Source organism: Salmo salar, chromosome ssa08 (genome assembly GCF_905237065.1).
Source record: "Salmo salar chromosome ssa08, Ssal_v3.1, whole genome shotgun sequence".
Lineage (NCBI taxonomy): Eukaryota > Metazoa > Chordata > Actinopteri > Salmoniformes > Salmonidae > Salmo > Salmo salar.
This window is the reverse complement of record NC_059449.1, coordinates 1,490,812-1,518,665: the sequence shown is the minus strand read 5'-3', so window position 1 is coordinate 1,518,665 and position 27,854 is coordinate 1,490,812. Positions and strand designations below refer to the sequence as shown.

The 27,854-nt window shown below is 42.2% G+C and overlaps 1 protein-coding gene across 6 annotated transcripts in view; it reads right to left on the bottom strand.

Moving 5' to 3' along the window:
- Positions 1–645: 645 nt before the first annotated feature.
- The window catches only part of LOC106610021 (tripartite motif-containing protein 2), a 65,716-nt gene continuing 38,507 nt past the window's right edge, over positions 646–27,854 (bottom strand). For 3 of the 6 annotated variants that reach the window (XM_014209123.2, XM_014209125.2, XM_014209124.2), the window contains exons 6-12: positions 26,873–27,596; positions 24,973–25,076; positions 21,881–22,048; positions 21,153–21,333; positions 11,105–11,175; positions 3,118–3,258; positions 646–2,906 (exon numbers count right to left, since the gene is read on the bottom strand). In XM_014209123.2, the coding sequence (XP_014064598.2) occupies positions 2,754–2,906; positions 3,118–3,258; positions 11,105–11,175; positions 21,153–21,333; positions 21,881–22,048; positions 24,973–25,076; positions 26,873–27,596 (1,542 nt within the window). In that variant the 3' untranslated portion in view covers positions 646–2,753. Of the gene's footprint in view, positions 2,907–3,117; positions 3,259–9,826; positions 9,985–11,104; positions 11,176–21,152; positions 21,334–21,880; positions 22,049–24,972; positions 25,077–26,872; positions 27,597–27,854 lie in introns of all 6 variants that reach the window. The other 3 variants (XR_006770760.1, XR_006770761.1, XM_045722642.1) reach the window with 3 other exon arrangements.

The following is a 27,854-nucleotide window of genomic DNA, read 5'->3' as shown; positions in this document are numbered from 1 at the left end:
ATCCTGATGCTAGAGCTGGAGGTTGAATGTTTGAAGGGGGTATGGGACTATAAAAAGTTTGGGAACCACTGCTCTAAAGTAATAGCAAAGTGTCTTTGTACCAGGAGTGTGTAGATGGAATATAAATAAAAGGTTAGGATTCTTCCGACTGGACAATTCCCCAATGAGAAGATTTTACCAGAGGCTGCAAGAAAAGTCTACAAGAAATAGCTTTGTTTGTTATTGATGCCTTCTTGATTACATAAGTGTTTCTTCATTGAAGTTTCTCATCTACAGGCTATTTCTTTCTCATTCATAGAAATGGATTCACAAAACACTTTGTTCAGGAATGCAATACTTTATTTCTGTGCTGTACACAAAGAGCAAATAAACATAAATTGCGGAATGGTCAAACTTGAGGAAATGTTTTCACACACTGCAAGCATATTAGGACTTTGGGAAATCTGACTTTAAATATGAATGTTCCGATACAATGAAAGGGAATAGCACTGCAATTTTTAACTGGGTGTTGTGTGAAGTTGGAATGTATGACGTTCATAACACTTGCAACAATACACAATTTTCAAAAACGTTTTACATACACATTTTGGGGGTGGAATGGAACAGCACAGTCATTGCAATGCCACTAAAACGTAGTTTCTGTACAAAAATGTTCAAATTGCATATCACACTTGCGGCATTACTGAGAGCTAAACATACAGAATATGGGCACTTCTTCCACTTGGCATCAGGGTATCAACATGGACGAGGACAACAAAAAACTTAAGGACAAATACAAAATGGCTGCCTGAAACTATGTACTTGAAAGTAATGAATTGAGTCAAGTGCTTTCTGATCTAAATTATTCAAAACAGACGCATGAAGAAAAAAAAAATGAGAGCATTTTTTAAGGCTGAACCTATTAAGATGTAGGCTAATTACCCCTTTGAACTGAACACAGTTTATTCACACAGATTACATCTCGACTGTTAAGCCATTGTATGTTTTTTAGATAAACTATTAGACAGTGTCAGCTACAGTATCAGAATACTACACCTGAGTAGTATCAATAGTTGTGACAACAGACAAAAGGGCACAACAATTGAGGATGGGAGGTAAGAGATGACAGGTTTGTAATATCAGTTTCAATATTGTCGTTATTGTTTCTAACAGCTCTACAATGACCTACAGTGCAGAGTAGCAAGAATACCACATGTATAACTACATTTTTCATTTCCAGGACTCATTGAAAGTGAACTAAACATCCCAGAATGCTTTGAGCCATCATAAGTGGTATCATAAAGAGTTTAATGTTAAGTGACTCTTATTGTATTTTACACCGTGCGTGCCCGCACACACACACACACACACACACACACACACAATTTTGCATTGTGAAACAATACCTAGTCTGTTATTATTGTGGAAGAGAAGCAAAGTGTAAAACCACTGGATAAAATACTATATCATACATTGAGCAGTATGTGAATTCCTTATTGTTAATATATGTAAATATCAAGTGGTGGTGTGTAGATTGAAAAAAAGCACTCCCACGAAGAACTATCTCCTAAGCAGAATGTAACAATTGGGCAATGTCACAAAATGTGTCATCCGATACCAAACTTCGATAGCTTCCTGTAGCTTCGATAGCTTCTTTGACAAACGTTTTGCATATGTTGGTGAACGATTTACAAATGTTTGTGGGAAGGTTTTTGGACAGCGTTGCATGCACTTGTTATAAATACCATGCTTTAAAAATACTCAGATTATATTTTAGGTCCTATATGTATGAAATTGAACAGGTAAGGTGGGTAGAGAACTCATTTTCACTGAGAACATTTGACTAGAAGCTACTTTAGCCGGAGATTACTTTGTGGTGATCATTGATGCCAAATAATCATGGGATGCCAAGAAAGGGAAACAATCTAATTCATTAAAATTGGGGAATGAGGCATATTTTTGGAGCTAGTCTGTGATCAAAGTCCAGGCACTTTATTTTAGATTTTTACAACCTTTCAATCTCACTTCCATACACATTGGTGACTGTCGACTAATATTATTAACTACCTCCATACTTGAATGATAAACCTTAATTTCCAGTTTTACATCAAGTGCCATGTCACAACAATAAATAACGAAAGGAAGAATTGGTCCAACCTAACCATGATACCCAGTTATCATTTCTCATCGTCCCAACAAGGATCCGTTTAAACAAAAGGGATGTATTGTATATCAGCTCTGGGGTGAAGTTTCCCCTAAGTTCAGATCTAGGATCAGCTTCCACTCCACCAATCATAACCTAAACTATTGGTGGGGAAAATGCTAAACTGACCCAAGACCAGCATCTAGGGGCAACTTCACCCGACTACTTCTGTATATCACATTAGGGGCAGGGACAGAAACTAGTCGAATAAATCTCCATCCTCCAATCCACGGAGATCTCAATCATAGTCCCTCCCACCTACATCACATCACCAATTCTCTTCCTCTTCCCCATGGCCGACAGTAGAAAAAGTTTGAGAAAATGCAGGGTTGCTCTTGTGAACTCCAGGGGGGGTCAGTGGAGGGCAAGCTTAAAAGTCAGAGGTCACGAAGGAGGCTACAGAGGCACATGTCAGGGTGAACGGTTAGAGAGAGGTTCTGTATGGCACGGTGATGGATGGCGGGATTGAATTAGTGGGGGAAGTGAATGACTGAAAATCCACCCATTTACTCCGTACTGAGGATGGTGTGTGTGTGCAAGTCTTCGTGTGTGTACACTAAGTGTGCAAGGGCTACTGCAGGTAACGGTAGACTTTGAAGCAGTGGTTCCCAGAGTCAGCCACCACCACGTGGCCATCGGAGGTGAGGGCCAGGCCCTGGGGACCGTAGAGAGGGTCTGCCGATGTGTTGATGTAGGAGAGGAATGAACCACTGCCATCAAACACCTGAGAGAGAGATTAGTGGTATTCCAAATTTAACTGACTACTCTAGATGCAAATATAATAAATCTAATCAAAATATTTGATAATAAAATTATACTTTAAAGTGCATTCTAGAGGACAGTGTTTTTCTTTCTCATTTACAGTTTAGTTAACACAAAAATAAGGTCTCACACTTTCCTGTCCTTGGTCTCACTTCCATGCTCTTTGGCCTCACCTGTATTCGGCTATTGCCCCAGTCTGCCACGATGATGTTGCCGTTAATGTCCACCGCTACCCCCGTAGGGGCGTTGAACTGGCCGTTCCCCTCCCCGTTGGAACCAAACTTCAGAATAAACTCCCCCTCATTGTTGAACACCTGCAGAAAGGTACACAATCCCTTTTTATATAAAGAAAAAGTACATATCATAATTTGGTTCGGTGGGTGCCATTTTGCCATGAGGTTGCCTAGGCAGAGAGCTCCTGCACATTTTGTAAATATTTAATTCATACATGTTTTTTGTTGGAATCTTTTTTCTTTATTTTTGGTTTTGAATAGCGAAATGTTTATAGATTAAATCTGTATTAAGTCTATTTGTTTCCTGCCCATGAATTCATTGCAAATCAGCGGTCTCATGATAGCTAACAATGCTACCAGATTAGCTAGCTAACGTTTGTGTATTTAGATTTGAAAACTCCCAACTTATTTTTGTTGTTGTTATTTCTACAGTCTTATGACCCAATGAGGAAGACTAATGCATGACAAGCTGGCAGTGACGTCATCTCGGGCGGTTTCCTCCTAAGTTATGAGCGGCCTGTCATCATAATATCTTTAGTGAATGGAGACTAGAGAGCTCAAAAACAAACTTGTTCTCTTTCTACACTACAAGACCAGAGAGTCAACGGCTACGGAGAAAATCTCAGTCAGATGGCGGTGGAGGGGGATGACGACAAGGCACCAGTGAGATGCCTTCAATGGAGAGTGAACTGTTCGGTCTGCCAGTCTCCGGAGGACCTGCTCATCTCCCCCATTGACCTCCTTTCTCTGTTCAAGCCATGTGGAAATCTTGATTGTCACTCCATCTGTTGGAGGCTGTAAACACTCAACTTTCAACACTGTCTAAAAATTATTATTCCTGATCTACACTCATATAGCTGTTTTATTTTATTGTTTTGTAGCCTTCTCGTTTGAATTTCATATGTTGAACAATGCAGAAAACAATGTTGAATTGAGCTTAACCAACTTTAGATTTTCTCCCCCCAAGACAATGGGTCGTACAAATGGCTCGACACCTAGGGGTGATACCATGTGACCTAGCATGACTATAAAAGTTCTGCTCCCCTATCTCTTACCCTCTTTACTCTGGACCTCCATCACCAGCAGGCCGACCATAGGTCCTGGACCTTTGCCTTTAATGGCCAGAACTGGTAACTGATAATTTTGGGAAAAAGTTTATTTTAGGTTATAATACCTGTAATCCAGTACAGACATTGGGAAGGAAGTGCCCACGCACTAAATAGGCTTAGAAGAAGAGTTAGTCTCAAAAGAAAACATAAGACTTAAAAGAGCTAGCGTAGCCTGAACGGTACACGTAAGCTAACAGTCTTCAACCCAACCCCTCTGAATCAGAGAGGTGCGTGGGGCTGCCATAATCGACATCCACGTCTTCGACACCCTGGGAACAGTGGGTTAACTGTCTTGCTCAAGGGCAGAATGGCAGATTTTAAGGAGAAGACAATTAGAGCACAGCGTCTGCAACTCAAGCAAGGAGCCAACAGAGAAGAGCAACAAGCATAAGGACACCAACCCAGGACCAAAGGAGCAACCTGATGGAGGAACCCCAATTCAACAAGACTGGACACACAGCCATCTTCTTTCTTTGTTCTCCGCCATGCAGCCATCAAGAAGCCACAATAGACTTTGATCACAGACTGAGTACAACATCATTTAATGTTCAGGATCTCAAGGTCTTCACTTGTTGTCTTCCAATCTATTTCCTACCTTTTCATGATCATTCTCATTTTGTTTAAATATATTGATTAGTATTATTAAATGTTGATTGTATAAAGAAATTGTGTTTGTCTTGGTTTTCTGGTAAAGAACTGTCTTGACGTGACTACCATTAATGCAATGATGATTATTTTAGCAAATCAATTAACTATGTTTAATTATTACGATGATTAAATTAATCATGTAACAATTAACCTGTCTGGACTAGGGGGCAGTATTTTCACGGCCGGATGAAAAACGTACCCAATTTAACCTGTCTGGGATAGGTGGCACTATACTTTTTAATCCCTAGAGAAACTACAAATACTTAGGGGTTGCACTTCCTAAGGCTTCCATTGGCTGTCAAAAGCCCTCCGAAAGTTGTTTCATACGTATCCAGTAACCGGGCAGAATATAGGAGCTCAGTTACTGAGTGGACTGCTGGAGGACAAAGAGATTGTAAATGCGCGGTCACGTGAGCGCGCCTTTCCTTATTTTTCTTCTGAAATGAATACGCCATTGTCCGGTTGGAATATTATCGCTTTTCTACGAGAAAAATACCATAAAGATTCATTTTAAACAGCATTTGACATGCTTCTAAGTACGGTAATGGAACATTTGACTTTGTCTCTCGTTCTGCGCTCGCGCGTTACCCTTTGGATAGTGACCTGAATGCACGAACAAAACGGAGGTATATGTACATAAATATGGATTATTTCGAACAAAAACAACATTTTTTGTGGAAGTAGCAGTCCTGGGAGTGCATTCTGACGAAGATCAGCAAAGGTAATACAATATTTCTAATACTAATTCTGAGTTTAGTTTTCCCCGAACTTGGCTGGTGTCTGAATAGCTTGCCGTGATGGCTGAGCTATGTACGCAGAATATTGAAAATGTGCTTTCGCGTGAAAAGCTATTTTAAAATCTGACACAGCGTTTGCATCCAGGAGTAGTCCATCTATAATTCTTAAAATAATTGTTATGTATTTTGTCAACGTTTATGCTGAGTATTTCTGTAATATGTGTGCTCATTGTGCTCATTCACCGGTAGTTCTGGAGGCTAAACATTTTCTGAACGCCACGCGCCAATGTAAAATGCTGTTTTTGGATATAAATATAAACTTTATCGAACAAAACATACATGTATTGTGTAACATAATGTCCTAGGAGTGTCATCTGATGAAGATTGTCAAAGGTTAGTGCTTCATTTAGCTGTGTTTTGGGTTTTATTGACATATATGCTTGCTTGGCAAATGGCTGTGATTATTTTTGTCTATGTACTCTCCTAACAATCTAATGTTTTGCTTTCGCTGTAAAGCCTTTTTGAAATCGGACAATGTGGTTAGATTAACGAGAGTCTTATCTTTAAAATGGTGTAAAATAGTGGATTGTTTGAGAAATTGAAATTGTTAGATTTTTGCTGTTTTGAATTTCGCACCATGCCATCTTGTCAAGCAATCCCGTTAACGGGATCCTATCTCGAAAGTGTCCCCAACAGGTTAACTCATTAGCAATCTTGGGGCACCACGGAAAAAGTTTGTTTAATGAGTTACCGTTTCCCGAATTAACTCAAGAATATCAGAATATCGTTATCTTAGTCATCCATTAATTATTATTATCTCATATCAGTCTCATTCTGAACATTGCATAATCTGTTAACTTGTTATGGATAGGGGGCAGTATTTTCACGGCCGGATAAAAAACGTACCCGATTTAATCAGATTATTACTCCGGCCCAGAAACTAGAATATGCATATAATTATTAGCTTTGGATAGAAAACACTCCAAAGTTTCTAAAACTGTTTGAATGGTGTCTGTGAGTATAACATAACTCATTTGGCAGGCCAAAACCTGAGAAGATTCCAAACAGGAAGCGCCCTCTCTGACTATTTCTTGGCCTTCTTGATCATCTCTATCCAAAACAGGGGATCTCTGGCATAACGTGACATTTTCTAACGCTCCCATAGGCTCTCAGAAGGCGGCAGAACGGTGAATGATGACTTTGCAGGCCATGGCTGAAAAACAGTAGCGCATTTGGATAGTGGTCGATCTGAGAACAATGAGACTGGGGGCGCGTGCACGAGCCGACACCATGTTTTTATTTTTTCATCTTTGAACGAAAACAGGGTTTCCCGGTCGGAATATTATCGTTTTTTTACGAGAAAAATCGCATAAAAATTGATTTTAAACAGCGTTTGACATGCTTCGAAGTACGGTAATGGAATATTTTGAATTTTTTTGTCACGAAACGCGCCGGGCGCGTCACCCTTCTTTACCCTTCGGATAGTGTCTTGAACGCACGAACAAAACGCCGCTATTTGGATATAACTATGGATTATTTGGAACCAAACCAACATTTGTTATTGAAGTAGAAGTCCTGGGAGTGCATTCTGATGAAGAACAGCAAAGGTAATCCAATTTTTCTTATAGTAAATCTGAGTTTGGTGAGTACCAAACTTGGTGGGTGTCAAAATAGCTAGCCATGATGGCCGGGCTATCTACTCAGAATATTGCAAAATGTGCTTTCACCGAAAAGCTATTTTATTAAAATCGGACACCGCGATTGCATAAAGGAGTTCTGTATCTATAATTCTTAAAATAATTGTTATGTTTTTTTGTGAACATTTATCATGAGTAATTTAGTAAAATTACCGGAAGTGTTCAGTGGGAATGCTAGTTCTGAACGTCACATGCTAATGTAAAAAGCTGTTTTTTGATATAAATATGAACTTGATTGAACAAAACATGCATGTATTGTATAACATAATGTCCTAGGAGTGTCATCTGATGAAGATCATCAAAGGTTATTGCTGCATTTAGCTGTGGTTTTGGTTTTTGTGACATTATATGCTAGCTTGAAAAATGGGTGTCTGATTATTTCTGGCTGGGTACTCTGCTGACATAATCTAATGTTTTGCTTTCGCTGTAAAGTGTTTTTGAAATCGGACAGTGTGGTTAGATAAAGGAGAGTCTTGTCTTTAAAATGGTGTAAAATAGTCATATGTTTGAAAAATGGAAGTTTTGGGATTTTTGAGGAATTTGTAATTCGCGCCACGCCTATCATTGGATATTGGAGCAGGTGTTCCGCTAGCGGAACGTCTAGATGTAAGAGGTTATTAAATCTGCACGAACCCTAGTCTACAGTCGTGGCCAAAAGTTTTGAGAATGGCACATATTAAATTTCACAGTCTGCTGCCTCAGTTTGTATGATGGCAATTTGCATATACTCCAGAATGTTATGAAGAGTGATCAGATGAATTGCAATTAATTGAAAAGTCCCTCTTTGCCATGCAAATGAACTGAATCCCCCCCCCAAAAAATTCCACTGCATTTCAGCCCTGCCACAAAAGGAACAGCTGACATGTCAGTGATTCTCTCGTCAACACAGGTGTGAGTATTGACGAGGACAAGGCTGGAGATCACTCTGTCATGCTGATTGAGTTCGAATAACAGACTGGAAGCTTCAAATGAAGGTTGGTGCTTGGAATCATTGTTCTTCCTCTGTCAATCATGGTTACCTGCAAGGAACACGTGCCGTCATCATTGCTTTGCACAAAAAGGGCTTCACAGGCAAGGATATTGCTGCCAGTAAGATTGCACCTAAATCAACCATTTATCAGATCATCAAGAACTTCAAGGAGAGCGGTTCAATTGTTGTGAAGAAGGCTTCAGGGTGCCCAAGAAAGTCCAGCAAGCGCCAGGACCGTCTCCTAAAGTTGATTCAGCTGCGAGATCGGAGCACCACCAGTACATAGCTTGCTCAGGAATGGCAGCAGGCAGGTGAGGCGAAGACTTTTGGAGGATGGCCTGGTGTCAAGAAAGGCAGCAAAGAAGCCACTTCTCTCCAGGAAAAACATCAGGACAGACTAATATTCTGCAAAAGGTACAGGGATTGGACTGCTGAGGACTGGGGTAAAGTCATTTTCTCAGATGAATCCCCTTTCCGATTGTTTGGGGCATCTGGAAAAAAGCTTGTCCGGAGAAGACAAGGTGAGCACTACCATCAGTCCTGTGTCATGCCAACAGTGAAGCATCCTGAGACCATTCATGTGTGAGGTTGCTTCTCAGCCAAGGGAGTGGGCTCATTTACAATTTTGCCTAAGAACACAGCCATGAATAAAGAATGGTACCAACATATCCTCTGAGAGCAACTTCTTCCAACCATCCAGGAACAGTTTGGTGACGCACCTTGCCATAAGGCAAAAGTGATAACTAAGTGGCTCGGGGAACAAAACATCGATATTTTGGGTCCATGGCCAGGAAACTCCCCAGACCTTAATCCCATTGAGAACTTGTGGTCAATCCTCAAGAGGCGGGTGGACAAACAAAAACCCACAAATACTGACAAACTCCAAGCATTGATTATGCAAGAATGGGCTGCCATCAGTCAGGATGTGGCCCAGAAGTTATTTGACAGCATGCCAGGGTGGATTGCTGAGGTCTTGAAAAAGAAGGGTCAACACTCTGCATCAACTCTGCATCAACTTCATGTAATTGTCAATAAAAGCCTTTGACACTTATGAAATGCTTGTAATTATACTTCAGTTTTCCATAGTAACATCTGACAATAATATCTAAAGACACTGAAGCAGCAAACTTTGAAAATTAATATTTGTGTCATTCTCAAAACTTTTGGCCACGAATGTACATGACTAAGTGATACACAAATTGGCTTAATTATTTATTTACTAACTAACTAACTAATCACACAGAATTACATAAACACACAGGATAGATTATACATTGGTTACTACATAATGCAATGAAAAGTCCCTAGTGGACTAACCCGATATGATGGCTGGTTACCCAATGAATGTGGTGAGGAAAGAAAGAGCAGGAGAGACAAAAGAATTCAACTATCGTACATACACTTGAATAATACACTCATCGTAAATATGGATATTTGGCACCCTAACAACCGCTCATTCGGATTTAGAAATGCAATGTACATATTTACACTTGTATGTCTTTGTTGTCTCTCTCTGTTGAACTCGCCCGATCAGTCTGTGGCAAATAGTTCGACAGAAAGTCTCTGGTTGTGTAAGTCTCTGGTTGTCCACCAGAGGTCACCATGTCCTTAGTAGTTGTAGTAGGTTTCCTTTGTTCTGGAAGCGTCTGTTAGAATGGAAACATCAGACGTACCAATGGTTGTTTGATAGGGCAATGTTATTTTCTCGTCTTTGGTCGAGTTTCCTAGACTACGTTACATGCAGAGCTGCAGACGGTGCATGTCTAGTCTTCTTCTTTGTTAAGTTTGAGGATCTTAACATTTTCTCTTTCTGGTAGAGTCTAACCGTTTTACACGTGTAGCCACAGCTCCACGCTTTCTGGTCTAGTAATTTTAAACCATTTGTGACGTCCGGCTTACCGTCCGTATACTGGTCCAATGTAAATTTCATCCTTTTTGCATAATGCCTGTGCCTGTGCTCACGTGGGGTTGGTTACTGACTGGGTAAAACTTTACATGAAAACAATTCTCATTTAGAAGGCTAAAATCACATTTCATCTTCTCACAAATAGTTTCATATTTAATCATATACGTTTTACAACATTTAGATGTAACTCTGACAAATACATTGTAAAAGCTCTTAAAGTCACAATGTTTACGTTATAACGTATTTAATGATATCACAGAACAATAACTGATCTGACATGATTGTTCTTTAAGTCACTTCTGACCATTTCCCACATTTACGTTAGAAATATTGTTTCAATGTCCAATCTTTTGATGTTAAAGTATTTAGGCCAGAGTCTCTCTCTACACATAAAGGATTTGTAACTCAATACTACAGAGCAGAAGTGAGGGTTTCTGCCAGGTATTTACGATCTGGTTGTTAAGTCATAAAACTCTTGTGGAAGAGAGAGAAGGGGGGTCTGGCTGTCTGTCAGCCCTGTTATTGGTAAAATAACTCATGAACCAGGTCTTCTTGAATACAATTTTTGTCCAATACTGGACTGGTGCTTCGTTAATAATCTCATAGTAATAAGAGTACACACTATCTTACAACTTTTTCAAGTGCTTTGAGAATTGTTGTAATGAAAAGGGCTATAGAAGTTGAATAAATTATTCATTATTATATCCCGTTTTCAGAAAGGTGGACATCATTTTTCAGAAGGGTACACATCCTTAAAAAAAGTTACTTTTTTCAGAAAGGTACACAAACTTTTTATGGGAAAATAGACAAACTTTTTTCACAAGGGTACATATAATTTGTAATTGATGAGATGGTCTTACCTTCACAGAATGATTATGGAAGTCTGTAACAATTATCTCATTGTTATGGTTGACTGCTGCAAAGTGAGGACCTGGATCAAACAGAGAGATAGGAGCAAGGTTAAATGCATGTACTATGCCAATGTAAACAACGAAACAGAGGAAAGTGGAGATGGCTTGCGGTGATGGCAGAGACATGAACATTGTCATAGCCTACTCTGGACTACCGATGAGTAGTGAGCGTTTTGGCGCCAGGGAATCACCCAAGTGGGTGCTACTTGTTTGTATGGAGGAATGGCTACAAAAGTAAAGCGGCTACGCTACGGACGGCTGGGGACGTCGAGGTGCGCTGCTAAACGGCTCCGGACCTCTCTGGCCCTGACCCACATCCCTGTCATGCTGCCTCCCACCGCTCAAGCCATTGTTTGATATTATCAAGACCAACTGCTTCAGCTCCCATCCTGACTTCCTGATTTACTGTTTTTGTTTCCTTGTTTAATTACATTTGTGCTGTATACATAATTCAACTTTAAGCTGGCATACCACGGCCTACATGTACATGTAATAAAACTACTACTACTACTAAAAATGTATCATTTAATGTGATATGTTTATGAAAGACATGCCAAAACACATGTAGAAACTGATTCTACTGTTTGTATTTTATTCTGTTAAACTGTAAACAAATATCATAAACTATAATCATAAACACATTTTTAAATGAAAAGACATGTATTTAACTGAATGGAAAGCTATAGGGAAGAGTGGGGTAAGTTGAGCAAAAGGGGTAAGTTGAGCAAAAGGGGTAAGTTGAGCCACCCTTGTTTCTAGGAAACCATAAACAACATTTATAATTTGAACAAATATTTAAGAAGGGTTATCATTTCATGGAGTCTGTAAAGGAAGAAACCATATGGAAAAAGTGGTCCCATTTTTTTATTTGTGTAATTTTTTTTTACAAAAAAGCGGTCGTAATTGTGTTTGGGAAATAAAGAGACATGGTTTTAAAAAGGTACTTGTAATATGTGACCCATTTCAGGAAACTATGCATATGTCGCGGGTCACTATTTAACACGGGAGCCATTTGAATGGATTTTTTTTTAAATCTAGAACATGCCTTCTGGAACATGTGAACTTTCATGTGCCTTAATAAGAAACTTGTATGCCATCTGTAAATACAAATAAAATAGTTAAAATGATGAGTCTAGTTGGTTTAGCCACAGAAAAAGTTACCAACCTTCCCGCTAACCATGATTGGCTGAGATAATGAGTGGGCTGGACATGCCGAGAGATGAGTTCGGATTGGTCTGCCATATAGCACGCTTCTGTCTATTTGATCTGGTTAGAATGTGTAGGTAATCCTGTCTAATTGTTACGCGTCTGTGTGTAGTTGGTGAGATGAGTCAGGCGCAGGACAGCAGTTATGAGTAATAAATTCACAATACACGTAGTATAAATACAAGGCCACACAATACGGACCGCAATACAATAAACAATTACTCACAAACAAACATGGGGGAACAGAGGGTTAAATAATGAACAAGTGATTGGGGAATTGAAACCAGGTATGTAAGACAAAGACAAAACAAATGGAAAATGAAAAGTGGATCGGCGATGGCTAGAAGGCCGGTGATGTCGACCGCGGAACGCCACCCAAACAAGGAGAGGGACCGACTTCGACGGAAGTCGTGACAGTAAGGTGGCTTTTAAAAATATTATATTACTTAGAACTGCATAAGTGTTGATCTCCACTTTCTGGAGGACCGAGTTTTGAAATCAGTGGAATTAGAGTATGATAGCTAAGGAGATGGAGAAAACACCTGTTTCCGGATTACATCTTCAAACTATGAGCAACCATGGCATCCGTGAGAGGGAAAAGTTTACAACCATGATGTATACGGGTAAAATGGTCTAGCTAGCTACATTTTCAGATATTACTTGTTACTAATTTCGACAAAGTCATTTTCATTTCAAGTTAAAGTGTACTGTTAAATTGTTGAAAACAGCCTAACCAGCTCTCATAGGGCTTGTAAAATGGTCAGAGTTGGGTGTTCTCATTTGTGTCTGGAAGTAGCTAGCAAGCTAGACAATGTTAGCAAGTTAGCTTGGATGCTTGACTGCCGTTGTGAGGTCAGAACGCTCAGATTAACCCTACTCGTCGGCCAGAGCGTCCAGTGTGCGCTCTGAACGCTCCGAGAGCGAAACGCTCTGAATTTAAGAATGGGCAATCTGACAGAACAGTTGCAGTCACCAACGCTCTGGATAACATAAACACAGCCTAACCAGCTCTGCTAGGGCGAGTAATATTCAGTGAGCTGTTCTCTCATTTTGAAGTAGCTAGCAAGTTAGATTGACTGCTGTTGTTGTTAGTATAGAACGCTCGGATCAACCCTTAAAGAGATGGGTCGGGCTAAAGCTTAAGAGGGTGTGAACGATGCTGAATGGGTGTAGACAATGAAGAGCTCTCCAGTTGGTACCAAAACATTCAAAGGCCATTTTCTCAAAAGTGAGATAAGTTTATCAAATTTAAAAGCAGAATTACTTTCCCATTGTTCCTCAAATGCAGTGTATGATATACCATTTTTTTAGCTCTTGTCTCTCTGCTTTTATCCAATGTAAAAAAAATCAATACAAAAAAACAGACATTTTTCTACATAAGACTGAATGAATCAAGGTGGTCGGTCAAATATTTCATTTAGTACAGAAAATGTGTAGGCGGCTTAACTTACCCTGTCCCGCGGCTCAACAAGTGCCAAGAGACTACTTTTCAAAACTGTAATGCTTACTTTAATTCTGATTATTTCCAGGGATACACAACATCCTGAAATATATGTAGATATTTTTGTTAGAAAGAATACTATATTTCCCTTGACGGAGTGATGATTTTCAAATTTTATTTGTCACATGCGCCGAATAATTCACCTTAAAGTGAAATGCTTACTTACAAGCCCTTAACCAACAATGCAGTTTTACGAAAAATACCAACCAAAAAAATAAAGTAACAATTAAAGAGGAGCAGTAAAATAACAATAGCAAGGCAGGGGGTACTGGTACAGAGTCAATGTGCAGGTGCACCGGCTCAACTTACCCCACTCTCCCCTACTGGATGTTTTTGACAGGTTATTGCTATTTATGTGTATGCTTAGGCCTACAGTGTTTTAAAAAAAAATCATAATAATAATTTGTTTGTTTATTTATTTACATTTACTATGTAAATCATGAATTCTGACTTTGATGCAATAAAGAAAGTATTGGATAAATTATATTTGATAGTCCCAGTCGGTATTAGAACATCAAGGCCGCCGGTGGGGAAAACAACCTGTGGTTACCTAGGTTACCCCCCCTTGGGTCACAGCTCACACCTTTTTCAAACGCAATGTTCTTGTTGTCCGCTTGTTTTAGTCAATTACAAAACTACATGGAAGAAAAGTACAACATGCCTAAAGATTACTTTTCAACACTGCCTGCTCCTGAATGTTCTGACTACTTAGAAAAACGTAATGTTATAGGGCTTCCCTCATGATGGTGAAAGCTAGCTACCGACAAGAACATTAAGCTAGCCAAGACCAACAACACAAACAAACGGACTACACTGCTACATGTAGTGAGTGGAGTTACAAACGGACTATACTAAATAAGTTTAATGTCATACCTGTGATTAAATGTTTTCTACACAGAACTACAGTGAGGGGAAAAAAGTATTTGATCCCCTGCTGATTTTGTACGTTTGCCCACTGACAAAGAAATGATCAGTCTATAATTTTTATGGTAGGTTTATTTGAACAGTGAGAGACAGAATAACAACAAAAAAATCCAGAAAAATGCATGTAAAAAATGTTATAAAATGATTTGCATTTTAATGAGGGAAATAAGTATTTGACCCCCTCTCAATCAGAAAGATTTCTGGCTCCCAGGTGTCTTTTATACAGGTAACGAGCTGAGATTAGGAGCACATTCTTAAAGGCAGTGCTCCTAATCTCAGTTTGTTACCTGTATAAAAGACAGCTGTCCACAGAAGCAATCAATCAATCAGATTCCAAACTCTCCACCATGGCCAAGACCAAAGAGCTCTCCAAGGATGTCAGGTAACAGATATCTAAGTAATCTAACAATTCCCCCAAAACTACCTAATACATACAGATCTAAAGGGGTGAATGAAAATATGTACAAGTAGGGTTGCAAAGGGTTGGAAACGTTCTAGTAAACTTTTGGGAATTTTGCTTAAATTCATAAAAAGTTAGCTTATAACAGTGAACCTTTTTTGTGGGATACACAAGGCAATTCTAGGTCTTGTGGCATATTTTTGTTAAACTATCCCCAATTCAATGGAATTACAACCCTCTGCATGCACAGTACAATCTTCACATGTACAGCTGATTCTCAAGATCTTGCACACTAATGAGATGCTATTGAGCCCACACTACTACACTGTCTGAGCCAAGGACTACATGCTTTCTGGTAAGTTTTGATTACAATACTGGGTGGGGTGAATATATTTTATGACATACATGATTTTTTGTTATTAACTAGTAAATAGTAGCCTACAGCAAAGTGGGTTTAAATCATTTCTAACTTAACAATTTCTGCAAATTAGTTTTTGCTACCATGTGGGTTTTAGCTTGCTTGAGCCTGCTAACTGAGGACTGTTAATTCACCTGTTTCTATACATGTTTAATTTGAAAACATTTATCTTACAAAGGAGTTGTTTAATCTAACTGCTTAACTATTTATCTGTACATGGAATTGTATTTAGTTATTTTTTACTCATTTGTTTCTAATCTTTACAGCAAAATGTCACGGACACTATCTGATGTGTAGAGACATTTCACTGCAGCTAATGTATAAGGAAAAGCTGTGTACATTTGCAAATACTGTGCCAAATCATATGTAAAGAATGCAACAAAGATGCAGAATCATCTGACCAAGTGCATAAAGTTCCCTCAGCGTTCACAACAAGCAACCTCTGACAAAAGTCCCTCTACTTCTATTCAAGGCGAAAATGATCAATCGGACACCTTATCGATAGCAAACACTCATGGTCCTCCTGGAATCAGAAGGTTTTATTTGACTCAAAGGAGGAACATAGTCAGAGAAATGCTGATGAATGTCTTGCTCAAGCTGTGTATGCAACTGGTTCACCTCTGATGCTCACAGGCAATGTGTATTGGAAGAGATTTCTGAATGTTCTTTGCCCAGCATACACCCCTCCAACCAGACATGCTTTATCTACTCAATTTCTGGATGCACAGTTCAACAGAGTTCAAGTGAAGGTCAAGCAAATCATAGAGAAAGCAGACTGTATTGCAATCACCACTGATGGGTGGTCAAATGTTCGTGGGCAAGGAATAAATAACTCCATCTCCACCCCTCAACCAGCATTCTTCAAGAGCACAGACAAGGGACAACAGACACACCAGTCTCTACATTGCAGATGAGCTGAAGGCAGTCAAGGACCTTGGACCACAGAAGGTATTTGCACTGGTGACAGACAATGCTGCGAACATGAAGGCTGCTTAGTCTAAAGTGGAGTAGTCCTACCCTCACATCACACACATTGGCTGTGCTGCGCATGCATTGAATCTGCTCCTCAAGGACATCATGGCACTGAAAACAATTGATACACTCTACAAGAGAGCCAAGGTGAAGGGTCATCAAGTTATAGCAGCAATCTACCTCACCAAGCAAAGTGAGAAGAATAAGAGCACCACATTGAAGCTGCCCAGCAACACCCATTGAGGTGGTGTTGTCATCATGTTTGTCAGTCTCCTGGAGGGGAAGGAGTCTCTCCAAGAAATGGCCATATCACAGTCTGCCGATATGGACAGCCCCATCAAGAGGATCCTCCTGGATGAAGTATTTTAGGAGAGAGCGGTAAGCAGCCTGAAACTCCTGAAACCTATAGCAGTAGCCATTGCACGGATTGAGGGAGACAATGCCATCCATTCTGATGTTCAGACTCTGCTTGCAGATAAATCCTTACTGCCCGGCCCACTTCATTGTTTCTCCAAGCAGAGGAAACTGCAGTTCTGAAATACATCAAAAAGCGTGAAGACTTCTGCCCATACACGCCGCAGCGTACACGTTGGACCCCAAGTATGCTGACAAGAGAATCCTGTCTGGTGCAGAGATCAACAAGGCCTATGGTGTCATCACTGCCGTGTCTCGGTTCTTGGCAGTCTGACGAAGTACACTTCCAAGCAAGGGCTTTGGGATGGAGATGCAATATGGCAGTCGTGCCAACATATCTCATCAGCCACCTGGTGGAAGGGACTTTGTGGATCTGAGGCTCTTCCCCCTGTTGCCTCCATCATCCTCCAAATCCCACCAACATCAGCCACCTCAGAGCGCAACTGGTCCTTGTTTGGGAACACGCACGCAACAGGCTGACCAATACAAGGGTTGAAATATTGACGGTCATCCGGGCAAATTTGAGGCTTTTTGAGCCTGACAATGAGCCATCATCCACAAGGTTGGAATATGACAGTGAGGATGAGGCCTCAGAGTCTGATGTTCAAGAGGTGGACATTGAGGAGGTCCAGGGAGAAGACATGGAAGCCTGAGAGGAAGACAACCAAAGCTTTCGTTTCTAGACTATCATTTTACAGATGCATGTTGAAAACATTTTTGGGAGATGCGATGGATCATTCAATATTCCCTTTGTTTCTCCATATGATAAATATATCCAATGCAAAAAACATCTATATTTAAATGGCATTAATATTAATTTGCATATATTTCCGTTAATTCCCACAGAAAGTTTCCACCTCTGAATATTTGTCACGTCCTGACCAGTAGAGGGTGTAGTTGGGTCAGGACGTGGCAGAAGGGAGTAAGTGTTTTATTGTTTCATTTAATTTTGGCCGTGTGACTTCCAATCAAGCACAGCTGTAGAGGGTTGTGGTTGATTGGGAGTCACACATAAGTTGCCTACGTTTCCGTTGTGGGGTGTGGGTAATTGTGCTTGTCACTGTTGTTGCACCTGACAGGACTGTGTTGGCTGTCAGTTTTGTTGTTTTGTTAATTGCATAGTGTTCGTAACATTAAAAATGACGAACCCTAACTCCGCCGCATTTTGGTCCACTTCTTCCGTAGACAGCCGTTACAGAATTACCCACCAAACCAGGACCAAGCGGCGGAAGAGGAAGGAGCAGCAGGACTACTGCGTTATGGACAAATGGACATGGGAACAGATCCTGGACGGAGAGGGACCATGGACTCAGGCTGGGGATTATCGCCTCCCGCAGTGGGAGATTGAAGCGGCGAGAGCGGAGAGGCGATACTACGAGGAGAGAGAGCGCAACGAGCGCGAGAGGCAGCCCCAATATTTTTTTGGGGGGGGGCACACGGGACAGTCGGTGGAGCTGAGGTCGGAACCAGAGCCAGTCGGGATGACATTGGAGGTGAGCGAGGGCTATGAGACAGAGACTGTGACGGGGTTAATGGGAAAATTAGGAGAGAGAGAGATGAGAGAGCTGCTAGTGTGGTGCATAAAGTACGGCATTCGCCCTAATGAGCGTGTCGTGGGTATGATGTCACCTGAGGCAGCTCTCCATACTCGTCCTGAGGTGCGTGCTGGTTGTCTGGTAAAGACTGTGCCTGCGCCCAGAAACAGGCCTCCTCCATGTCTTCCCAGCCCTGCACATCCTGTACCTACGCCCAGAACCAAGCCTCCTGCATGTCTTCCTATCCTGGTCAAGCCCGTGCCTCCTCCACAGACCAGTCCTCCAGTGGGTCTCCCTATCCTGGTCAAGCCCGTGCCTCCTCCACGGACCAGTACTCCAGTGGGTCTCTCTATCCTGGTCAAGCCCGTGTCTCCTCCACGGACCAGTCCTCCAGTGGATCTCCCTATCCTGGTCAAGCCCGTGTCTCCTCCACGGACCGGTCCTCCAGTGGGTCTCTCCACCCTGGTCTCTCCTGTGCCACCTCCTCAAGCCAGGCCTCCGTTATGTCTCCCCAGCCTGGTGAATCCTGAGTCGGAGCTGCCCGCCAGTCAACAGTCGTCAGAGCTGCCCGCCAGTCAACAGTCGTCAGAGCTGCCCGCCAGTCAACAGTCGTCAGAGCTGCCCGCCAGTCAACAGTCGTCAGAGCTGCCCGCCAGTCAACAGTCGTCAGAGCTGCCCGCCAGTCAACAGTCGCCAGAGAGGTCAGACTGCCCTGAACTGCCGGAGTGGCCGGACTGCCCTGTTCTGCCGGAGTGGCCGGACTGCCCTGTTCTGCCGGAGTGGCCGGACTGCCCTGTTCTGCCGGAGTGGCCGGACTGCCCTGTTCTGCCGGAGTGGCCGGACTGCCCGGTTCTGCCGGAGTGGCCGGACTGCCCGCTTCTGCCAGAGGTGCCCGCCTGCCCTGATCTGCCAGGGTGCCCGGCCTGTCAGGATCAGCCCGAGTGGTCCTCCTGCCCTCCGGTCCAGCCCGAGTGGTCCTCCTGCCCTCCGGTCCAGCCCGAGTGGTCCTCCTGCCCTCCGGCCCAGCCCGAGTGGCCCGCATGCCTTCCGGCCCAGCCCGAGTGGCCCGCATGCCTTCCGGCCCAGCCCGAGTGGCCCGCATGCCTTCCGGCCCAGCCCGAGTGGCCCGCATGCCTTCCGGCCCAGCCCGAGTGGCCCGCATGCCTTCCGGCCCAGCCCGAGTGGCCCGCATGCCTTCCGACCCAGCCCGAGTGGTCCGTCTGCCAGGGTCAGCCCGAGTGGCCCGTCTGCCCGGCGCAGCGATCGGGCGCCAACAGAGTGGGCGACGCCGAAGGTGGAGCGAGGTCCACGTCCTGCACCTGAGCCACCTCCAGGATAGGTGGGTTGGGGAGGGAGGGTGTAGCACAGTGCCGTCGGTGACGGCAGCCACCCTCCCTTCCCTCCCTTATTGTTTAGGTGTTCCTTTTTGTTGGGGATTTTTTTGTGTTTTCCTTTTTTGTAGGTGCATCCCGGGGTCTGCACCTTGAGGGGGTACTGTCACGTCCTGACCAGTAGAGGGTGTAGTTGGGTCAGGACGTGGCAGAAGGGAGTAAGTGTTTTATTGTTTCATTTAATTTTGGCCGTGTGACTTCCAATCAAGCACAGCTGTAGAGGGTTGTGGTTGATTGGGAGTCACACATAAGTTGCCTACGTTTCCGTTGTGGGGTGTGGGTAATTGTGCTTGTCACTGTTGTTGCACCTGACAGGACTGTGTTGGCTGTCAGTTTTGTTGTTTTGTTAATTGCATAGTGTTCGTAACATTAAAAATGACGAACCCTAACTCCGCCGCATTTTGGTCCACTTCTTCCGTAGACAGCCGTTACAATATTCCCCAAAATGTGCAACCCCACATGTAAGTATATGGATGAGCGATGGCCAAGCGGCATAGGCAAGGTGCAATAGATGGTATAAAATACAGTATATACATGTGATATGAGTAATGTAAGATAGGTAAACATTATGAAAGTGGCATTATTTAGAGTGCATTGTATAAAGTGACAAGTGATCCAGTGGACTCTTTCACGTCTAGGTAAGGTTAACCCATACGCTTTAAAGCAGCAATCAGCAGTTGAAACAATTACAAAGCGTACTCCCCACTACTGTTTCTGTAAAAAGAGGGGGGATGCAGCAGAAGAAATGTAACCACTCAAATTCAAAATCTATAGTTTTAATCATGTTTTGAGGCTATACAGTGTTTGTTTACATTTACTTTGTTTACAGACATTGGAGTAAAACAAGCTATATTTTGGGTTCTGATGGGGTATATCTGTTGAAGTAAGCTGATGAGGCACAAGTTACATTCTTCAAGAATCAATGGGTACTTATCTTTAAGTACAAAAATGGATGTAGCAACTGCTGATTGCTCCTTTAAGATAAGCTTGGGTTAATTTAAAATTGAAACATTGAATGGAAACACACGCATACACACGACTGACAAAAGCAATGGGCTTCGAGACAGTAGGAAGAGCATGCAGGAAGTCCCCCTTGATCAAATAAAATGTTGTAGCTCAAAAGGTCAAAGGTCACGGTCACGTTCTAAAGGTCACTCGCCTGGGGGAGTCCTCATTCCGCATGCAGTTGGTGAGAGCAAAAGAGAGGGAGCTGAGAGGGGAGTGCAACACCATTACCATTGAGTGTACCTGCAAACTGCCGGTCGCCGTTTCCGCGGTTACCAAACTTGGTGACCAGCTTTCCGTTGGGCTGGAAGATGAAGACGCAACACCCCTTGTTGTCCACGATGATGACGTGGCCGTTCCTGTCCACCGACACGCCTTTGGGGCCCATCAGCTTGCCCGAGCCAATCTTATTCTGAGATAGAAGGACAGTGGATAATACCCCAGTATTTCTGTTGGTTATTTTATATAAAGAAATAACAAACAGGTTCTCGTAAGTTAATGTTTCAGGCTGACATTTTCAATTCAGGCTAACGTCAAAGTCTCATAGTGGCATGGGAACATATTTTTCAGGTGCCGCTGGGTAGAAAAAGACTAATCAAGTCAGAAAGCATACCCACATTGAGTTATCCATTATCAGTAAGCATCAGCCATCCAAAGCATCACTTAGGATAAAGCAATTCTGACAGCAGCTATTAGTTGATATGATGGAAAAGACTGGAATCCAAACTGAATAGCCCTCCATTTCAATATATTTTCACTTCAATGAAGTCTGGACCTGCTCCAACAGAGAAGCACTCGGACCGACAATTGGGGCAGCTAGAAAGCAGCACAAAGGATTTCAATGAAGGCAGGTCCAGACTGAGGGTTCCGAATCCAGACTGAATCAGTAAAGTGGAACAGAGCGATATCTAGTGGGGATTCCAGGATAAATGACAGCATTGTATAAACTTTGAACTCACCTTGAACTTCCCATCGCTGGAGAAGATGCTAACCCACTTGTTGTCGTAGTCGGCTATGATGATGTCACCGCTGGGGTGGACCGCCACTCCAGTGGGCCGCTGCAGTTGCCCTGGAGACCGTCCACGCACTCCAAAGCGACTCTTGAATAGACCGTCATTAGAGAAAATCTGCGAAAGAAACACGGGGCCGAATCAAATGACTGAAGATGATCTGATTGTCAAAATGCTTTGAAATATAAAACTTAATGTCAATGAATAGTCAGGGCTCTTTTTAATAAAAATTAAATTGTATTTGTCACATACACATGGTTAGCAAACGTTAATGCGAGTGTAGAGAATAGTAAAAATAAAGCAAAACCTACAGTGGTGGAAAAAAGTATTTGATCCCCTGTTGATTTTGTACATTTGCCCACTGACAAAGAAAGGATCAGTCTATAATTTTAATGGTAGGTTTATTTGAACAGTGAGAGACAGAAAAACAACAAAAATATCCAGAAAAATGCATGTCAGAAATGCTATAAATTGATTTGCATTTTAATGAGGGAAATAAGTATTTGACCCCCTCTCAGTCAGAAAGATTTCTGCCAAGACCAAAGAGCTCTCCAAGGATGTCAGGGACAAGATTGTAGACCTACACAAGGCTGGAATGGGCTACAAGACCATCGCCAAGCAGCTTGGTGAGAAGGTGACAACATTTTGGTGCGATTATTCGCAAATGGAAGAAACACAAAAGAACTGTCAATATCCCTCAGCCTGGGGTTCCATGCAAGATCTCACCTCGTGGAGTTGCAATGATCATGAGAACGGTGAGGAATCAGCCCAGAACTACACAGGAGGATCTTGTCAATGATCTCAAGGCAGCTGGGACCATAGTCACCAAGAAAACAATTGGTAATACACTACGCCGTGAAGGACTGAAATCCTGCAGCGCCCGCAAGGTCCCCCTGCTCAAGAATACATATACATGCCCGTCTGAAGTTTGCCAATGAACATCTGAATGACTCAGAGGACAACTGGTGAAAGTGTTGTGGTCAGATGAGACCAAAATGGAGCTCTTTGACATCAACTCGCTGTGTTTGGAGGAGGAGGAATGCTGCCTATGACCCCAAGAACACCATCTCCACCGTCAAACATGGAGGTGGAAACATTATGCTTTGGGGGTGTTTTTCTGCTAAGGGGACAGGACAACTTCACCGCATCAAAGGGACGATGGACGGGGCCATGTACCGTCAAATCTTGGGTGAGAACATCCTTCCCTCAGCCAGGGCATTGAAAATAGGTCGTGGATGGGTATTCCAGCATGACAATGACCCAAAACACATGGCCAAGGCAACAAAGAAGTGGCTCAAGAAGAAGCACATTAAGGTCCTAGAGTGGCCTAGCCAGTCTCCAGACCTTAATCCCAAAGAAAATCTGTGGAGGGAGCTGAAGGTTCGAGTTGCCAAACGTCAGCCTCGAAACCTTAATGACTTGGAGAAGATCTGCAAAGAGGAGTGGGACAAAATCCCTCCTGAGATGTGTGCAAGAAACATTTGACCTCTGTGATTGCCAACAAGGGTTTTGCCACCAAGTACTAAGTCATGTTTTGCAGAGGGGTCAAATACTTATTTCCCTCATTAAAATGCAAATCATTTTATAACATTTTTGACATGCGTTTTTCTGGATTTTTTGTTGTTATTCTGTCTCTCACGGTTCATTTACATTTACATTTAAGTCATTTAGCAGACGCTCTTATCCAGAGCGTCTGGTGTTCAAATACACCTACCATTAAAATTATAGACTGATCATTTCTTTGTCAGTGGGCAAACGTACAAAATCAGCAGGGGATCAAATACTTTTTCCCCCCCACTGTAGGTGTGTCACGATCTCTATCTTCGAACTCCCGATCATAAATAAACCAAGGCGCAGTGTGCATTGAATTCCACATCTTCTTTAATGAAAATGAAACTCAACAAAACAACAACACAGGAGAACAACGAAAATGTGACGTTCTGGGGCTGCTCAAAGGCAGCTACACAAAAACAAGATCCCACAACTCAAGGAGGGAAAAAGGGCTGCCTAAGTATGGTTCCCAATAAGAGACAACGATAGACAGCTGCCTCTGATTGGAAACCACACTCAGCCAAAACAAAGAAAGAAAAACTAGATTGCCCACCCCACATCACACCCTGACCTAACCAAACTAGAGGAAAATAAACGTCTCTAAGGTCAGGGCGTGACAAAGTGTGTCCCAACTTTTGACTGGTACTGTAAATGGGATAAAATATTAGAATGAAAGAGTAACAGTAGAAAAGTATTTTACCATCCCTAACTTGTATTCATGAAATAAGAAATGATGTGCTCACTCAAAATGAATGTGTGCTGTAGTAAATAAATGAATTAAAACCTTTGTCAATTTCCATTATTCATCTGGTATTCAAGCCATGTAAATCCACAGATCAACATCGCAAATCTACAAAAAAACCTCAAGACACAAGTGCCTGTATGTTCATTTGATGGAACATATTCTCAGCCCTTTTCAACTCAAATGCATTAAAGGGAGGACGAACAGCTGATGTTTGGTCTCCATGGAGATGACAAAGTGCAGCTCTCACCAAGCTAATTATGTTCAATAGCGATGATGAGTCATTGTGCTCAGCCTACCAGCATCCCACAATTCCTTCAGATATTTCCCTCAGGCCAAGAGAATAAGCATAATCTGTTTGTTGATCCTACCCTGAACAACTGGCATCATCTGAATATAAGACAGAGGCACTGTACACTGTACAGTGTTAACCACTTTGAGATGTAAACTCAATCTATTATTGCAATCCATTATATGACTGCTAGTTATCTTTTGAAGCCAAATGATTTTAGTGAGGTAGTTGGCTGAACTACATTTGTGTGACAAGTAACCTTGCCTTGAGACCTCTGTTAGCTCTAACAGTAATGCCTGAGCATTAGCTCAACAGGCCTTGGTCAAAAGCAGTGCACTAAGAAATAGGGTGATTTTTGGGATTCAGTCATGGTCTTGAGTCGCATCAATGACATGGGTTTAATTAATGATCTATGAAATAGAGCTAGAGATGGCATTCTCCAGCCAGTTCCCTTACCTGGACACACTGGTTATTGCTGTCTGCTATCAACACCTTGCCTACTGAGGAGGCAGCCACACCCTGTAGATTGGTGAATTCCCCTTTGTTTCTTCCCTTTGTACCTGGAAGGCATGAAATAAACAAGTGTCAAATTCCCCCGTGATGCTTATTCATCGTATGAGTGTAGATTAAGAGTTTCCAAAGTGAAAACATTTTGACATATGATTTTTTTTTTAAGGTGAACTATATTATTCTTACATTGGTCAGTTCCCGGAGTAACTTTTTTCCAATTCCACCCATGTATAACTTTGACAAGTAACTCATAACATATTAGTGTTGTCATGATACTAGAATTTTGACTTCGATACCAATACCAGCTTTAGTATCATGATACTCAATACCATCACAATAATCGACACCAAAATGATACCACAGCAACAAAAAGGTATATTAGCCAAAGTCACTGAATGGCACTTGATCCAGACAGAGAAACTCAGCTACAATCGTTTGGCATCTTTTGAGGGTTTTTTTTACATCAAAATGTTTGAATCAATTATACAATCATAAAATCAATTTGACTTTGTTTTTACCAATCTAAACTACATAACACAAATGGTAATAATTTATTTAAATGGTAAATCTCTATTGTTAAAATTAGGCCCCGTGTAGCTCAGTTGGTAGAGCATGGCACTTACAACGCCAGGGTTGTGGGTTTGGTTCCAAAATGTATGTACTCACTACTGTAAGTCGCTCTGGATAAGAGCATCTGCTAAATTACTCAAATGTAAATGTAGCCTAGGCCTATTTACAATACAGGGGAATGCATAATCAATAGGAGACCAATAAAGTGAATGAATAAAGTTTTGGTGGCAATCAGCTTTGAAATCAGTACATTTTGCATTATAGTTTCCATATTAAATCACAAAGTACTACTGTAGTAAATTGATGTTTGCTTCCGCTGTAAACTAGCAAAGTTAGCCTACAACGCTTGATGCTACCCGTATCTTCTTGCATTTTAAAGTGTTCTAGCCTGTATGGACATTGTTTTGAGAACAGTAATTAACAGTTTCAACATTTCAACATGCCGTTTCGCATTATTCAAGTTTGTTAACTTGTGTGCAGAGTGGGGAGCTAACATGATGCAGTCCAGACTCCCAGTGCAGGCTAGCAATGAGTAAGTGTAGCAGGCACGGTACACGCCTCACACTATAACGGGACATCGCTGAACTGATAGAGTTGATCTACTGAACGTATTACTGAACGTAACCAAAATTCAAGTACCAAACCAATTTTCATGTTCTAGTATCGAAAAAGTAACGACGTTTCGGTATACCGCAGTGGTGGAAAAAGTACCCAATAGTCATACTTGAGTAAAAGTGACGATATCTTCATAGAAAGTTACTCAAGTAAAAGTGAAAGTCACCCAGTAAAATACTACTTGAGTAAAAGTTTAAAATTATTAAAAGTTGCTAAAATACGCTTAAGTATCGAAAGTAGAAAAGTATAAATAATTTCAAATTCCTTATAATAAGCAAAGTAGACGGCACCATTTTCTTGTTTTAAAAATGTACGGATAGCCAGGGGCACACTCCAACACTCACACATTATTTAAAAAAAGATGTGTTTAGTGAGTCCGCCAGACCATAGGCAGTAGGGATGACCATATGTTCTCTTGATAAGTGCGTGATAAGTTCATGTCCTGTTAAGCATTGAAAATGTAACGAGTACTTTGGGTTGTCAGCGAAAATGTATGGAGTAAAAAGTACAATATTTTCTTTAGGAATGTAGTGAAGTAAAAGTTGTCAAAAAATATAAATAGTAAAGTACAGATACCCAAAAAAACTACAACATATAATTATGTATTATGTGAACTATCCCTTCTAAATGTGTTAAACACCAATGATAAGGCAACCATTACCGATCCTGAAAATTTGGTCATCTTCGATGGGGTTCTCTTTCCTCTTCCCCGTGCTGTACATACTGGCTGGCCTCCTGATGGCCTTCTGCTTGACGTGGCTACTCCCTGGCGACTTCAACCTCTTCTTAGCGCTCTCCGTACTGGGCGACACATCCGCCGACTTTGTCGCTTTAATCTTAAAGGGACTCCCCTTAATATGCTGGTCATACAGACGCAGCGACAGCGTCAAACTACCCTCTTTCGGCGCTGTGTACAGATACTCGTACGTCCCGTTCTTGTTGTCCAGTATCTCGCCGTCGCTCACGCTACCGTCCGGCGTGGCGATCTCTGCCGTGATGTTGGCTTTCCCCATCTTACACAGCTCACCGTCCTTGTCCTTGGTCGTGATGGTGACAGAGGTGGGCAGGCCCGCTACGCACTGCCTCAGGCCCTCGCCTGTGGCCACAGTCTCGGACGCCACGGCATTTGTGGTAACTATAGTACCCAGGTTGTGGATGGACTTCTTGAGGCCCTCTGTCTCCACTAGGAAGTCCAGCTGGTCATTCTCACCGGGCTGGAGGGGGAGCCCTTGGCTGGCCAGCTCACTGAGCCGCTCGCTCATCTGCTTCTTGACGAGCAGGACCTCGGCCTCGGTGCCGTGGCTCAGGGCCTGTTCAGTGAAGTTGCAGCTGCTGTTGATGCCATCCTGGCCCTGGAATAACGTGTCCAGCTGGGCTTGGAGCACCTGAGAGAAACACGATGTAGAGAGGGGAAAAGAGTAAGGGATAGTAGATAGTAGAGAGGGTGAGGGCGTAGAAGGGTGTCAGGTGGGTGTGAATGGAGAAGCACATGTGGGCATGCAAACATCTGTCAGTGTGAGGGGCTGACAACACACACACGTGTAAACACTGTATACAATCTGTCAATGTACACACACGGACGCATGTGCACACACACATATATACAATCTGTCAATGTACACACACAATCTGTCAATGTAAAC